Source organism: Oryzias latipes, chromosome 13 (assembly GCF_053564925.1).
Source record: "Oryzias latipes strain Hd-rR chromosome 13, Olatipes_Hd-rR_3.1".
NCBI lineage: Eukaryota > Metazoa > Chordata > Actinopteri > Beloniformes > Adrianichthyidae > Oryzias > Oryzias latipes.
The window spans coordinates 17692265-17707923 of record NC_136249.1 but is presented as its reverse complement, the minus strand read 5'-3'; the positions used below and the strand labels follow the sequence as shown (position 1 = coordinate 17707923).

At 42.0% G+C, this 15659-nt stretch overlaps 2 protein-coding genes across 11 annotated transcripts in view; both read left to right on the top strand.

The window, feature by feature from the left end:
• The first annotated feature begins 403 nt into the window (after window positions 1-403).
• Window positions 404-10157, top strand: psmd2 (proteasome 26S subunit ubiquitin receptor, non-ATPase 2). The gene is made up of 21 exons (XM_004075470.5): window positions 404-665; window positions 2407-2463; window positions 2552-2716; window positions 2811-2932; window positions 3062-3286; window positions 3412-3570; window positions 3683-3827; window positions 4359-4419; window positions 4670-4816; window positions 4909-5015; window positions 6497-6624; window positions 6692-6779; window positions 6854-7016; window positions 7299-7400; window positions 7548-7699; window positions 7831-7914; window positions 7997-8165; window positions 9016-9110; window positions 9187-9313; window positions 9405-9523; window positions 9610-10157. The coding sequence occupies exons 1-21, from the start codon at window positions 543-545 to the stop codon at window positions 9790-9792; spliced, it is 2721 nt and encodes a 906-aa protein (XP_004075518.1). The 5' UTR covers window positions 404-542; the 3' UTR covers window positions 9793-10157.
• A 4497-nt stretch (window positions 10158-14654) lies between these two features.
• The window catches only part of eif4g1b (eukaryotic translation initiation factor 4 gamma, 1b), a 41094-nt gene continuing 40089 nt past the window's right edge, over window positions 14655-15659 (top strand). For 9 of the 10 annotated variants that reach the window (XM_078956555.1, XM_078956553.1, XM_078956559.1 and 6 more), the window contains exon 1: window positions 14655-14789. The gene's annotated coding sequence lies outside the window, so the exon portion shown is untranslated. The remainder of the gene's footprint in view (window positions 14790-15659) is intronic. The other variant, XM_078956556.1, reaches the window with a different exon arrangement.

The window sequence follows — 15659 nt, the reverse complement described above, 5'->3', positions numbered from 1 at the left end:
TCCTGATGGTTCCTGATGATTACTTGATGTGTGATTTGTAGTCATTTCTGGAACAATGCATTGACTTTTTCTAACAACAAATCAAGATTCTCTTGGTTTTGATATTTGATCTGTGATATGTAATAATGAGATTTGAAATAATGCTATGTCTTTTCACATAATTAAAATGTACTTTGTTTTTCTTAATTCTCATGTTTTTCAGATGCCTTCTCCTGCTCCTTTTTAAGCCAATTGCTTTTGATGAATTTAATATTTAATTCCCTTAATGTGTTATGTACAGTATAAGTGTAAAACATCTGCTATAACTGTCAAATAATTAAAAAAAATTATTTTATGCTTATTCTATTGTTCCAAACATGAAGAAACTAAAAATTAAGGTCTACTGTTCGCAATTGTGGTCATCCCATTGACAGGTTTTGAGACATGCTTGCTAACCGCCAGGAGGGGCGCTGGAGAGTCAAAGACGATCCTCTTTCAGCACCGAAGAAGTCAAACGAGAGTCCACATCCGCTAGCTAATCAATCCTTCACAGAGCCGCAACCATGGAAGAGGCAAAAAAGAAAGAGACTAAACAGTCTGAAAAGACTGACGAAAAAGAAAAGGAAAAGGATCAGGGACCACAGTCATCCGGGAAGGATAAAGAAAAGAAAGAGGAGCAAGAATTGGTGCGTTTTTCTTTTTCTGTCATTCAGACTCAGAGATGTGCTAGCTAAGCTAACTCTACAGGAGTCAGCCTCTTATTTGGCTTAGTCACTGCAGGTTAGACAGGCCGACGTAGGCGGCATTTACATACATCAGTCTCGTAACTTAGTGATTATTGTAAACGTTTTAAATACAAATCAAAAAATTCCGCCCACAAGGGTTATAACAAGAATTGATATGAATCTCTAAGTATGGGACACAAGGCTCGTGCTAAGAACCGGTAAGCTAACGTTAGCTTCCAGTTGTTTTGTTCGCTGCCTGCACTGTCATCCAAGTTAGCATTGCTAGCATCTTCAGTTACCCTCACAGTGAGACTCAAAACCAACGTGCCGCCGAACCCAAGCGGATATTTCTTCCTTAAAAGATTCTGTGTTAGTTGTGAAACTTACCGTTCTTTAACTTGTCTGGTATTGGGACATACATAAACAATTATGACACTCAATAATACTAAAAGTGCAGATATTGAGTTAAAGTTGATTAATCAAATAATAGTTACATTTAAAGTTGATGATCAAGAAAATATGAACAGATCTAGCACTGTGGGATTTTTTAAAATCTCATCACGTTTATATAATTTAATTTGTGCTTTGCCACAAAAGAATATCAAGTTTTTATTCTCTGTCACAGACTCTTTTGCACTATGAAGTATAATTAAAAATTGGTAGTGCATATCAATATGTAGTCAAAAGGGGGCCTAAGTCTGGGTCTCCCTGCACATCCAGAATAAAAATCTGTCAGACCACCTGTTTGAATCATTAATAGCTGATTTGCTATGACAACCACTGAAGGCATGTGCCAAAAGGTGAATAATAACCAGGAGTGTAACGATTAATCAATTAGCTAATTTATCCAACCAGATTAATCTGTTTGAGGCAAAGTGTTTGTCAAATTGAAACGACTTAATAAAAAAATTCTAAATGAAATTAATCGATCTATAATGAATTTTGGAAAATACCATATCATACAGTGTGGTAGTATGTTCTAATAATGTTCTGTTTGTATTAATAGCTAATGGATAAACAACCGTGGGCTGAACTTTATGAAACTAAAATGTGAATGGATTTGTTATTCATTCTTGTTTACTTATTGTACACATTTAATTTACAATTGAAAACTTCCCCTGCACCGTTCAGTACCCAGACATTTATCTCTGAGTCACTTGGGTTGAGATTTTGGCTAAAAGATGTCCTTGATGAAATATACCTCAGTGAACTGGATCCAATCGGATTGTTCAAAATGAACCTAAATCGTATCGTCAGTCACAAATTCTGATATAATTCGAATCATTGTTAAAATGAGTTACACTCCTATTAAAAAAATCCTCTTTTGTCATGGCGCTTAAGAAACATCCAAATGTTTAGTATCAACATATGGACTCCTCAACATCACCGCATATGATTGCAAAGTAAAAACAATCCTATAAATGTATTTGGTATCATTTTAATGTCTTTATTTTGGTAAATTGATTAAAATGAGAACACAGCTTTGCTTTTGAAGGGTTTCCAATCAAAACAAAATCATCTTTGTAGTTGAGTTTTTTTCAGCAGCACAATACATTTATTCCTCTAGAAGTACAGATATATTCTTTTACCAACTCTTGAGGCAAAAACAAAGGCTTGTCAGCCAGTGTGGGTGATGGAGAACAGCATGTCTGTTTCGGGTTTTTGTGATCATTTTTAGTGATTTATTTTTTCTTCTTTTTAGTCAGAGGAAGACAAACAGTTACAGGAAGATCTGGAAATGATGGTGGAGAGGCTGAGTGTAAGTTCTGAACAGGCTCAACTTTCTTTTGTCTGTTACAATCTGATCATTCTTGCGAACGCGATAACTCTCGTTTGAACCTGAACAGGAGAAGAACACAGCTTTGTATCGTCCTGCGCTGGAGGAGCTGCGAAGACTAATCCGCTCCTCAACCACCTCCATGACCTCAGTACCAAAGCCCTTGAAGTTTCTGCGCCCCCACTATGCCAAGCTTAAAGAAATCTACGACAGCATGGCTTCTGGGGAAAACAAAGTAAACCTCTATCCGGCCTGAGAACTGAAATATGTCTTTCTTCCATCTTGAGTTTACATGCACTAAAGTGAACTTTTCTTTTCAACATTTGCAGCATTTTTGTGCTGATGTGGTGTCGGTGCTTGCCATGACCATGAGCGGTGAGAGAGAGTGTTTAAAGTATCGCCTGCTGGGTTCTCAAGAAGAGTTGGCATCATGGGGTCATGAGTATGTCAGGTAAATGAATGAAGTCGGACTACCTCACTGTAACAGTCCAAATGTCGTATTATAAGTCTACAATATAACGTGTTTGGGGTTTTTTTTGTCGTTGCTTGCTTCTATCTAAAAGTTTTCTGCGTCTTTCAGGCATCTTGCTGGAGAGGTGGCTAAGGAGTGGCAGGAGGTGGAGGAGAATGATAAAACCCAGCAGGAGACGCTGTTGAAACTTGTTAAGGAAATCGTGCCCTACAACATGGCTCACAATGCAGAGCACGAGGCCTGCGACCTCTTAATGGAAATCGAGAGGCTGGACATGCTGGAGGATTACATAGATGAAAACGCTTATGGCAAAGTCTGCCTTTATCTGACCAGGTTTGTGCAGAATCATACTTGGAGCAAATAAACCAATGGTTGTATTCTTGTGTAATTTCTAGAGCAAAGTGTGGATAAAGTTTGAGTCAAGTACAAACATTTGAATTCTGACTTGTTTTCTTCAGCTGTGTCAGTTACGTTCCCGAGCCAGAAAACTCAGCACTCCTTAGATCTGCCTTGAACATCTTCAGAAGGTTTAACCGTTTTCCAGAGGCTCTCCGTCTGGCTCTGATGCTTAACGATGTGGAGCTGGTAGAAAACATCTTCACGTCCTGCAAAGACATGTAAGTTCTGTAGAGCTCCGCTGCTCCTGAGGATTACTGCACAGTTGTCTTCCGGCTCACAGTTGATGTTGCTCTTTCTAAAACGTACCCCTGGCTCTTTTTGACTTTGCAGAGTCATCCAGAAACAGATGGCCTTCATGCTGGGACGCCATGGCATGTTCCTCGAGCTGAACGAAGACGTAGAGGACTATGAGGACTTAACAGAGATCATGTCTAACGTTCAGCTCAACAGCAACTTCTTGGCCCTGGCCCGAGAGGTAGGAAAGAGAGGATTGCTCTACTTCTAGTAGTAATAGATGACTGCAGTTATTGATCTGTAAAGACCCGAGACAGCTGTAAATGTAACTAAAAGACTAAAAGTGATCTGTTTTTGCTGTTATCTAATCTCAAAGACGCCAACCTCCATGTATGCACCAATGATGACAGTGTTCGTCTGTGGTTTATTTAACACCTTTGGTTTTTCCTTTTTTAATTAAAACAGCTTTCTGAGCTCTGCTGCAGCATAACAGTCTGCAATTAAGTAACAAAATAAATAAGCAATGATAGTTGGGTAATGCACTGTAACAACCTTTAAACTGTTTTCTAGAACAATGGTTTGATTTAAGGATTTGAGTCCTTGAGACGCTTTAAATTTGTTGCTAGGACTGACCCAAGTAGGGGCTTTAACCTGGTCTATGTAGTTCCTTAGACACAAACTGCTCTGAAATGTTTAACGTTTTGAGGGTCTTTACTTATTTTGTCGGCTCTGGTGATATTTGTTCCTCATGATCTGTTACTTTTCTTCTCAGCTGGACATCATGGAGCCAAAAGTCCCAGATGACATTTACAAGACCCACCTGGAGAACAACAGTGAGTCTGAATGTGACATCTATTGGAATTTTGATGGCTAAGAATTAGTATGATGAACAAAGGATTAGATCAAGAATCAATCAGTTCTTAAGGAGAAATATACTTTGGCCCATTAAAAATGGACGTAACACCCATGGTTGTGTTTGCTGTGATGCTTTAAACTCCCCTCTCTTGTTCTGAATTTGTGGCTTGGCCTTGTTACATCACATGTGTGCGGTGTGTTACATCACGCGTGTGCGGCGTGTCACAGGGTTTGGAGGCAGCGGCTCCCAGGTGGACTCCGCGCGCATGAACTTGGCCTCATCGTTTGTGAACGGTTTCGTCAACGCAGCCTTTGGGCAGGATAAGCTACTAACGGATGACGGCAACAAGTGGCTCTACAAAAACAAAGACCACGGTACAAAATCCAAACTGAGATTTGATCTGAACCTGGTTTCTGCTGGACAACCCGGAAATGACAATAGTTGGATTGTTTTTTTGTTTTTTCAGGCATGTTGAGCGCTGCAGCCTCTCTGGGAATGATTCTTCTGTGGGATGTGGATGGAGGGCTGACTCAGATTGACAAATATCTGTACTCCTCTGAAGACTACATAAAGGTATTGTCCTGTGGGAATCACACACACACGTCACTACAGATCAAATACAGAGCTTCACAGGGAATAAAACTTCTGAATGTTCACATAGAAGAAAAAAAAACTATTTAATAGAATCTGTTGTCAGTTGAATCAGCCCTTTTATCCATTAAAGTGTTGTTGTTTTTTTTAAGAAGGGGCTTAGGGTTAAACTTCATTTTCCTGCTTAAAGTGAATCACAAACCTCAAAGATTTTTTAACACCCTTTGTTCTGCAGACGAATAAAAAGTCAGGGTGAGGTAGATGCAGTATGATGGAGCTCCTCAGCCTCTGAATGTGCGAGGCTTCACAGATGCCTAAAATATGGAGACATTTACGTGTGAATGTCATTTCCTGTTGTCTTGTTGATATGGTGCAGAAAAGCTTATTGACCACATTTAATCTAAAGTAGTCTGGGGCCTTTTTGAAGGTTTTTTCTACCTAAACATTTCCCCTTAATAATTTATCTTTTAAAGCAGTTTTTTTGGGGGGGAAGTGCTTGATTAACATATCTTTAGTACGACCTGAGTTTTTTTTTTTTTACAGCTATTTTTATTATATTACACAATAAATCCACAAAGAATCTGAACCTGTCCAAAACTACAAATCACAAAAGTTGAGATCAAACTTTTTTTTCTATTAAAGCATTAATATTTCAGATCAAACAATAAAGAGGAGATCAAAGCGAGGTTAAAAGATGTCTCAAAAATTTGTCAGAACTCTTATGTTTGTTTTAAAGCTATAAACTTTTGGAAACTTTCATTTTAAATGTTAAACGTAAACTATATTAATGGGGTGGGGTGTCATTCCTACATTATTGTAAACAGGTGTTGGGATTGGTGAACTCACTGGTGAACCTAGAGATTACTGAAGGTTAGGGTGACAGACAGCTGCTGTGTCTGGCAGTGAAGTGCCAGTGAAAGACGATAGTCAAAAACTCTGAACTGCATTACAAATGTTCAGTTCCTCAGTTTTTATTGGTCACTGTTAGGATCTACGGTTCACTGTTGGGTCATGATGTAACAGTGTCACTTCACGTTGAGGCCACTGATGTGTTTTTCTTTCTGCGGCTCTTTGTTGAATTGAGTGAAATGAAAAGCAGATGTGACAGACAGATGAGCCGGTTGGCAGATTTTTTTTTTTTAATATCTGCTGCTGTTTATGCTTTTTGATACAACCTTTTCTGTTCTTCTGAAAGCAGATTTTCTGTTACTTTTTATAAGCAACAGAATTTGTTTGTTCTATCAAAAAAGACAATTTTCCTTTAAATGCACCAAGTGATCTGTTTAGTTTAGCCTTTTTTATTGCCTCAAATAAACCTGTCATTATAATTCAGTGATAATAATCTCTAGATGGGATTAAAAGGATGTTACTTGTGGACTCAGCTTTTTAACACAGACACTTGTTTTGTGTGTTGGACAGTTGTTGTTTTGTTTTGTGGTAATCTGTTCGGTATGTGTGCTCAGTCTGGCGCCCTCTTGGCCTGTGGCATCGTAAACTCAGGCGTGAGGAACGAGTGTGACCCGGCTCTCGCTCTGCTGTCTGACTATGTTCTCCATAACAGCAATGTCATGAGGATAGGAGCCATCTTTGGGTAAGGCTGTTTAGCTGAAGTGTTTCCTGAAGTAGCATCAGCAGTGATGAGTGTTTTCTGGTTCCAGCCTGGGTCTGGCCTATGCTGGCTCCAACAGAGAGGATGTCCTCTCGCTGCTGCTTCCTGTCATGGGAGACTCCAAATCCAGCATGGAGGTACGGATGGACGTTTAGGTTTGATGTCACTCATTTTATAATCCTCGCTTCACTCATCGGTGTCTAAACCTCAGGTGGTTGGTGTGACGGCGCTGGCGTGCGGGATGATTGCGGTGGGGTCTTGTAACGGTGACGTCACCTCCACCATCGTTCAGACCATCATGGAGAAGAATGAGCAGGAGCTGAAAGACACCTACGCTCGCTGGTTACCCCTGGGTTTAGGGCTCAACCATCTAGGTCAGCATCACGCCGTTACAAACAATTCTTCTATTTGAAAGAGAGAAACTTTTTTTTTTAAATCAAATTCAAGAAAAAAAACTATTTCTTTAATAATCATTATATTCTTAATAGATGTTTCAGTAAAATTGTTCTGTTTGGGTAAAGAATACAGCAAATTACTGCTGGGAAGTTTGATAACTTATAAATAAATAAATGGAAAGCATTTGGGGAAAGTTTTTTGATTGCCGTTTTAACAGCCAAGTGAAATGTTGAGTTTATCTGCGGTTCCTTTTTCATCAGGGAAAGGAGAAGCAATCGAGACGACTCTCGCAGCTCTCCAGGTTGTCCCTGAACCTTTCCGCAGCTTTGCCAACACACTGGTGGACATTTGTGCATACGCAGGTCAGTTTTTCTCAATGGAGGCTGTAGATTTGTGCTTGTTTGTAGACCAATCAGCTGTGGAAGTTTGTACAAATCTAACAGCAGAACAACCTTTTCCTTCATTTGTTGCAGTAAGGGTTAGTAGTAATAAGTTTCTTTTTGTTTTAGGTTCTGGTAATGTGCTGAAGGTGCAGCAGCTTCTTCATATTTGTAGTGAGCACTATGAGGCAAAGGAGAAAGAGAAAGAGGACGACAAGGACAAGAAGGATAAGAAGGATAAAGACAAGAAGGAGAACGCTGCAGACATGGGCTCTCACCAGGTCAACTGATTATCCTGACACTTTCTTTTAGTGCTTCTAAAGAATATGTTACTGTTCTCTTCCTACAGTTGGTTCACAAGATATCTTTAATAGTCTTAACTTAATTTCTTCCTTCTGGCGCCTCGCTTCAGGGTGTGGCAGTTCTCGGGATTGCCCTGATTGCCATGGGGGAGGAGATTGGCTCAGAAATGGCCCTACGGACATTTGGTCATCTGGTCAGTGATGGCCCCTCCAGTGCCTCATTCAGTTTTTCCTTGTCTGTTTCTCAAATGGTTAAACTCTGGTGCCTTTCTTCAGCTGCGTTATGGCGAGCCCATCCTGAGGCGAGCAGTCCCCCTGGCCCTCGCTCTTATCTCCGTGTCCAACCCACGCCTGAATATCTTGGACACGCTGAGCAAGTTTTCCCACGATGCTGACCCTGAGGTTTCCCACAATTCCATCTTTGCTATGGGCATGGTGGGCAGTGGTGAGTTTCTTCAGACTGCCGTCTGCACCAATCCGCCGCCATCAAACTGACCGATGCAAACATGTCTACAACTTTTATCATCTGCTCAACAGATAGAAAAACAAGATATTTTGGAAAATGACCCAGAGTTTTGTTTATTTCATTTTTTAACCCCCTGGTACTTTCACATGATTTGAAATAGGGACAGATAAAGAAAAACCAGAAGAAGGCATGTCTTTTTATTAAAAGACAGAAACCATATTTAGACTTGTCTAACAAAAACATGGTGTTAACTCTTCAACGGATCTCTCATTTAATGGCTTAAACAAAAGAAATGTCATTAGATGAAAAAGCTATGAAACAGTGGATACATTTTTATTTATTTATTTTTATTTGAATATGAGGGGAGATTGACAGAAAACATCATTGTGGGATGTTTTGGGGTAATCACAAGCTGTGCTACCTGTGCAGGTGTCCGTAACTCCAGGCCAGTGTTTGCTCTAAAAGCTTCAGAAAGACATTTCTCATTTCTATGTTCGTGAAAGAAGGGAAGTGAAAAGAACAAAAAAGGATTTACACTTTTGTTTGTAGCTTAGCTACCTTATGGAAAAAATGCACCATATTTAGAAAGATCTCTGATGGAGCCCTTTAATCCAATGATGAAGGCAGAAGGGGCCCCTAGTTCACTGGATTAAGGCTCCTGCTCTTATGAGGAAGAAGCTTGGTTTCTAGGATTCATGTTTCTTTCTCCACTATAACTGCTGACATTACAGCCGTATGCAATCACATGTCTGCATGTCGCATTCATTGACTGTTTTCATGGAACCAGTGTTGCGTTTCAGAGTTTTCAGTTTCTCTGCTTCCTCCTCAGGGACTAATAACGCCCGCCTCGCCGCCATGCTGCGGCAGCTGGCCCAGTATCACGCCAAAGATCCCAACAACCTCTTCATGGTTCGACTGGCACAAGTAGGTGGCAAAATCAAGAAGACGTACACAAAAGCAAGGCAGTGGGATTGATTTCTGACTTTCTCTGCGTCTACAGGGTCTGACTCACCTGGGCAAAGGTACGCTCACCCTCTGTCCTTACCACAGTGACCGGCAGCTGATGAGTCAGGTGGCCGTGGCTGGGCTGCTCACCGTGCTCGTGTCTTTCCTTGATGTCAAGAACAGTGAGTTTTTCTCCCTTCTGCTAACTCAACACTCTTAACTTTGACGTGTCCTGTTACTGAGTCCCCCTGGTGTTCGTTTTGTGCATTACAGTAATCCTGGGCAAATCTCACTACATTCTTTATGGGCTGGTAGCAGCCATGCAGCCACGTATGTTGGTCACGTTTGACGAGGAGCTGCGACCCCTCCCTGTGTCTGTGAGGGTCGGACAGGTAAATTCTGCAGAACTTTACATTTTCCAGAAAACGTTTGACACCCATGGTGAGGATGACGAGTGTGACGTTTGCTCTGTCTGCAGGCGGTAGACGTTGTGGGTCAGGCAGGTAAACCGAAGGCCATCACAGGTTTCCAGACCCACACCACGCCGGTGCTGCTGGCTCACGGCGAGAGGGCGGAGCTCGCCACAGAAGAGTACATCCCCGTCACTCCCATCCTCGAGGGCTTTGTCATCCTCCGCAAGAACCCAAACTATGAAACCTAGACTGTTTTGTTCTTTATTGAGTTCCCCCCCCCCTACGTCTCACCTGATGCATTTTGTTATTCATTGTGTGACTGAACTTAAGGAATCGAGCTCCTTCTGTGGCCCACCTCCTTACAGGAAACGAGTGTCTGGAGTTTGGTTGGTTGGATTGAAGTTAAAACTTCTCAATTTTTCAGTCAAGAATTCAATGAATAACTTCTCCAAAATCCCAGCAGCAGTTCAGACGCACCCTTCAACCCTGCCCCTCATCCTTCATTCTTGTAATTAGATTGCTTTAAAGTTTGTGTTCACGTCAGATCTTTTTCTGGTTTTCCCCCTTTTGTTACAGTTCTATAAAATGTTAAGAACAAACATATAAACAACCATTGTGTGTATTCAGACCTGGCTGTATTTGAGTTTCTTTATTTTTTAATCTTTTGTGTAGAGCATCCAGCAGCAGTCATACTGAGCTTATCAACCATATATACAATGAGGTCAATAAGTATTTGATCACCCTGTGATTTAGCAAGTTCTCCCACTTAGAAAACATGGAAGGGTCTAAAATTTTCATCATGGGTGCATTTCCACAGTGAGAGACTGAATCTGAAGAAACATTCAGAAATCACGTTGCACGATTTAAAAAAAAAAATTATTTGTAAATTACTGTGACAAATAAGTATTTGATTACTTGAGTTAAACAGCTTTAATATTTGGTACAGAAGCTTTTGTTAACAATTACAGCAGGGATTTTGGCCCACTCCTCCATACAGATCTTCTCTAGATCTGTCAGGGTTCTGGGCTGTCGCTGACCAACACGGCGTTTCAGCTCCCTCCAAAGATTCTCTATTGGATTTAGGTCTGGAGACTGGCTAGGCCACTCCAGAACCTCGATATGCTTCTTACGGAGCCACTCCTTGGTTTTCTTGGCTGTGTGCTTCGGGTCATTGTCATGCTGAAAGACCCAGCCACGACCCCTCTTCAACGCTCTGACTGAGGTAAGGAGGTTTTTGCCCAATATCTCACAATACAGAGCCCTGTTCATCCTCTCCTTAATACAGTGCAGTCATGCTGTCCCCTGTGCAGAAAAACACCCCCAGAGCATGATGCTTCCACCCCTGTGCTTCACTGTAGGTATGGTGTTCTTGGGATGATGCTCCTCCTTCTTCCTCCTCCAAACACGCCAAATGGAGTTAAGACCAAAAAGTTCTATTTTGGTCTCATCTGACCACAAGACTTTCTCCCATGACTCCACTGGATCATCAAGATAGTCATTGGCAAACTTCAGACGGGCCTTGACATGGGCTGACTTCAGCAGGGGAATCTTCCGTGCAATACAAGATTTTAAACCATGACGCTTTAATGTATTGCTCTCTTCAGGTCATTGACCAGCTCCTCCCGTGCAGTCCTGGGCTGATTCTTCACCTTCCTTAGCATCATCAATACCCCACGAGGCGAGATCTTGCGAGGGGCCCCAGGCCGAGGGACATTGACAGTCATCATTAGCCTCTTCCATTTTCTGACAATTGCTCCAACAGTTGTTCTTTTATCACCAAGCTGCTTGGCAATTGCCCCGTAGCCACTTCCAGCTTTGTGAAGGTCTACAAATTTGTATCTTGTGTCTTTTGACAGCTCTTTGGTTTTGCCCATGTTGGTAGTTAGACTTCTGACTGATTGTGGGGTGCACAGGTGCCTTTATGCAAGCTAACGACCTCAAACAGGTGCCACTAATTTAGAATCATGAGCAGAGTGGAGTTGGACTGTTTAAAAGCAGAACAGCAGGTCTTTGCTGGTCAGAAATCTATCTGATAATCAAGTGATCAAATACTTATTTGTCACAGTAATATACAAATAAATTGTTTAAAAAAATCGCCCTTTAATGTGTGGAGATCTTCTACCAGTCTGTATTAGCCAGCACCTAGTTCACCTCTGTGGTCTGCTGGGGAAGCAGCATTGCAGTCAGTGACGCCAAAAGACTGAACAAGCTGATCAGGAAGGCGGGTTCTGTCATTGGCAGCAAACAAGAAACATTTGAAGCAGTGATGGAGAGGAGACCACTGAACAAGATCTTATCTATCAGGGACAACCCAGAGCATCCTCTCCACCCTGTTCTGGACAAATGGTAGAGGTCCTAGGAGGCTCAGACAGCTCCGCTCCAAAAGTGCCCGATAAAGAAACTCATTCTACACAATTTAACTCTACAATAACTCAGAGATGACTTTTGCATATTTTGACCTGTTTGTAAATAGTCTTTAAACTATACCGCCTTATTTTTTTACATTTGTTTTTTTTTTATTGTTTTTATATTATTCTATCTTCTCTTATGTTTACTGCTATGGTAACGCACAAATTTCCCAAGTGTGGGATCCTTAAAGTCCTTCTGATTCTGATTCAAATATGCAAAACAAGACCGAGGTGATATCAGTTATGATTATGGGAGGTAATTAATGTAAGGGATTACTAATAAATTCTGGCTAACATTTACATACCACGTCCATTAACTTGTAAAGAGGCAAAACCACAGGTTTTAATGATTAAAACCCACGTATTATCCTCAAATATTACTCACACATTTCACCCTTGGGGTCAATTTAACCCCAGGGATATTTGCCTTCAGAAAATGATTTACATCAAATTGTTGTTTTAGTGTCAGGCACATTGTTTATTTGCTGAATACATAAATAACCCTGTTCTCTATAGCGCCACCATCAGGCCAAACATTTACATTAAAATGAATGTATCTTGAAAAGTTTTCATTCAAATCTTCTCAAATGTACTGACAACATTAATGACCACAAGAGTTGGAACCCTATTGGTGTTGGTGTTTTTAGGACATTTGCTGTAGCGCCACCATCAGGTCAAAATTTCAGTTTTAGAGTTAGATGATCTTGAAAAATTTTCATTCAAATCTTTTCTAATTTGGGGTGCACATTCATGACTCTCACAGAATAAATCATATTGGCTGATTTTAGTAACCCCCTTTCCTTTTATTAACATATTTATTTACATATTTGTATCTCTTTTTTGTGACATATTTGTGGTTGGTCACTATAAAGTCTCACTCACCCCTTTTCTTTTGTTATCTGGGCTTGGAACCGGCAGTGGCAGAGTTTGAGTTTTTTCCCCCTTTTTTTATGTTTTTGTTTGAAACAGAAAATCATAATGAGAACATAAGTCAGATAGTCAGAACATTACGGTAACAGTTCTTCATGCCCAGAGTCAGAGTATATATATATATATATATATATATATATATATATATATATGAGTACATCAAGCTCAAGGCCCCAACTGACAGTGTGCTCAGTGAATGTCTCAAGCAATGGAGAGCAGAGGATACAGTGCTGGAGGACAGATCCTCATGGGAGGACAAACCCCTGCATGGGATGTACCACTGGACCATAACTGAAGTGGCTGATATCAAGAAGTCCTACCAATGGCTAGAAAGGGCTGGCCTACAGGACAGCACTGAAGCGCTCATCCTGGCAGCTCAGGAACAAGCCCTGAGCACCAGAGCGATAGAGGCTCAGATCTACCACACCAGACAAGACCCAAGATGTAGGCTGTGCAAAGAGGCGCCTGAAACAATCCAGCACATAACTGCAGGGTGTAAGATGCTGGCAGGTAAAGCATACATGGAGCGCCACAATCAAGTGGCTAGAATAATACACAGGAACATTTGTGCAGAATATGGACAGAAAACCCCAAGGTCAAAATGGGAAACACCTCCGAAGGTAGTAGAGAATGAGAGAGCAAAGATCCTGTGGGACTTCCAGATCCAGACTGATAGGATGGTAATGGCAAACCAACCAGACATTGTAGTGGTGGATAAAGAACAGAGGAAAGCTGTTGTGGTGAATGTGGCAGTGCCAAGCGATGGGAACATCAGGAAGAAGGAACATGACAAACTGGAGAAATACCAGGGACTCAGAGAAGAACTGGAGAAAGCATGGAAAGTGAAGGTAACAGTGGTGCCTGTGGTAATTGGAGCACTCGGGGCAGTAACCCCCAAGCTGGAGGAGTGGCTACAACAGATCCCTGGAAAGACCTCAGACCTCTCAGTCCAGAAAAGCGCAGTGCTAGGAACAGCTAAGATACTGCGCAGGACCCTCAAGCTCCCAGGCCTCTGGTAGAGGACCCGAGCTTGGAGGAGAAACCACCCGCGGAGGGTGAGAGGGGCGTTTTTATAAATATATATATATATATATATATATATATATATATATATATATATATATATATATATATATATAATAAAATATATAACCATCAATTGAAAATATTTTACTTGAGATGATAATTTTAGTGGGGAAGCATGTGTTGGAAAGACTTGGATGTGATCAACTCACAAGCCTACATTGGCTTCCTCATTTTGGCAGGATTTCACACCACACCATGAGAAATATCAAAGTTCTAGTGGGAATAGTTGCTTTCCCTACCCCCCTGTTATGTATCAACGCAAAAGTATCAACTCCGCATCTGCAAGTGTGGGGATGCTAGGTCACACACACAGACAGACAAGTTTTACACAGCTAAAACAGCCTGGGGTCAAATTGACCCCAGCGGAACACCAATGTGTGCCATTTGTGTTTAGCACATTGAAAAAAATTTCATCATGATAATTTATGCTTAATCAGTTGTTCCGATCAAATTAGGAAAAGTCATGAAATATGAAGTAAAAAGAAAAAGGTTAACCATTATTTTTTGATGACAAACATTGAATTGGGGTCAAATTGACCCCAAAGATAAGAGGAGGGTTAAAAAAGCCACAAATAACAATTAATTTAATTTACTTTTTTTTTTTTTTAAATTTCATTTGATTCCAAACCTGAAACGTCAGTAACATCTAAACAGTTTTGTTCCATAGAGCACCAGAGTTTGTTTTCTTGCATGCTGGAGGACTCACATCCAAGAACGTGAAGGCGCGAGCCGCACGTGACGGGATCCTGCCGGAATTACAAGATACCGGCTTCCGGGAAGCGCTTCCGTCCGTCCGTCTTTGCGGACTCAAGGAGAGAAAGGTAACGCCGCCGTCCTAAGCCCAAACCTCCGGTGAAATGTTCGCTGTCGGTGCAGCGGAAGCGCGGCGTGGGCTCGCGGGGACTGCGGAGGCTCTCGCGCGGACCTGTTGTTGGGACTTTTGCCGCGCGCTCCGGGGCTGCTCCCGCTGTGTTTTCAGGGATTAGCCGTAGCTCTGCTGCTAGCATCCAGGATGAGGCGCCGCGGGAGTTCCGTCTCCCCCAAAGCGTGACTGGGGGGAGCCGGTTCACGCCGCAGCTCTGGCCCGTATCAGCTGCTAGAACATGCGCCTGGGAGCAGGTGTTTACACCGGTAACCGTTCATTCTGGCCGACAGGTCTGCTGCAGCTGGTTAGAAGATGCTCCAACTAGCAAACGGTTAGACGTGGAGCGGAAAGCAGGGGGTTTGATGCCGTACAGCTGTTTCTAAGTAAAGTAGAGAGTTTGATACCTGTTCGGTACCCTAGTTAGTAACATGCCCGCGGAAGGGTTTTACGGTCTGACAGCACAGCGTCATGGTTCGCCGGGAAAAACTAGCAGCAGCTGTGACGGTTCTCCTGGAGAACCTGCTGCAGTGGATGCTGATGTGACAGAAGCAGCCCAGAACGTCTCCCGGACTGACTCCGTGCAGGTCAGCCACTGCAGTGAAGGTCGAGCATCACCACAGCCCACGTGCACGTGCATGTTCCCGCTGCATCAGTGATGCTGCGGCCGCACCGGCCGGCTGTCTGCGGCTACTGACACCGTTCCACGAGGCAATGGCACGTGTAACCATGTAGTTAAACCCGGGTGGTCAGGCCTAAGACAGTTAGCTACACACCTGACCCGCACTGTTACAGAACTAAACCTTTCAGGGACATGTTTAGTCTGATT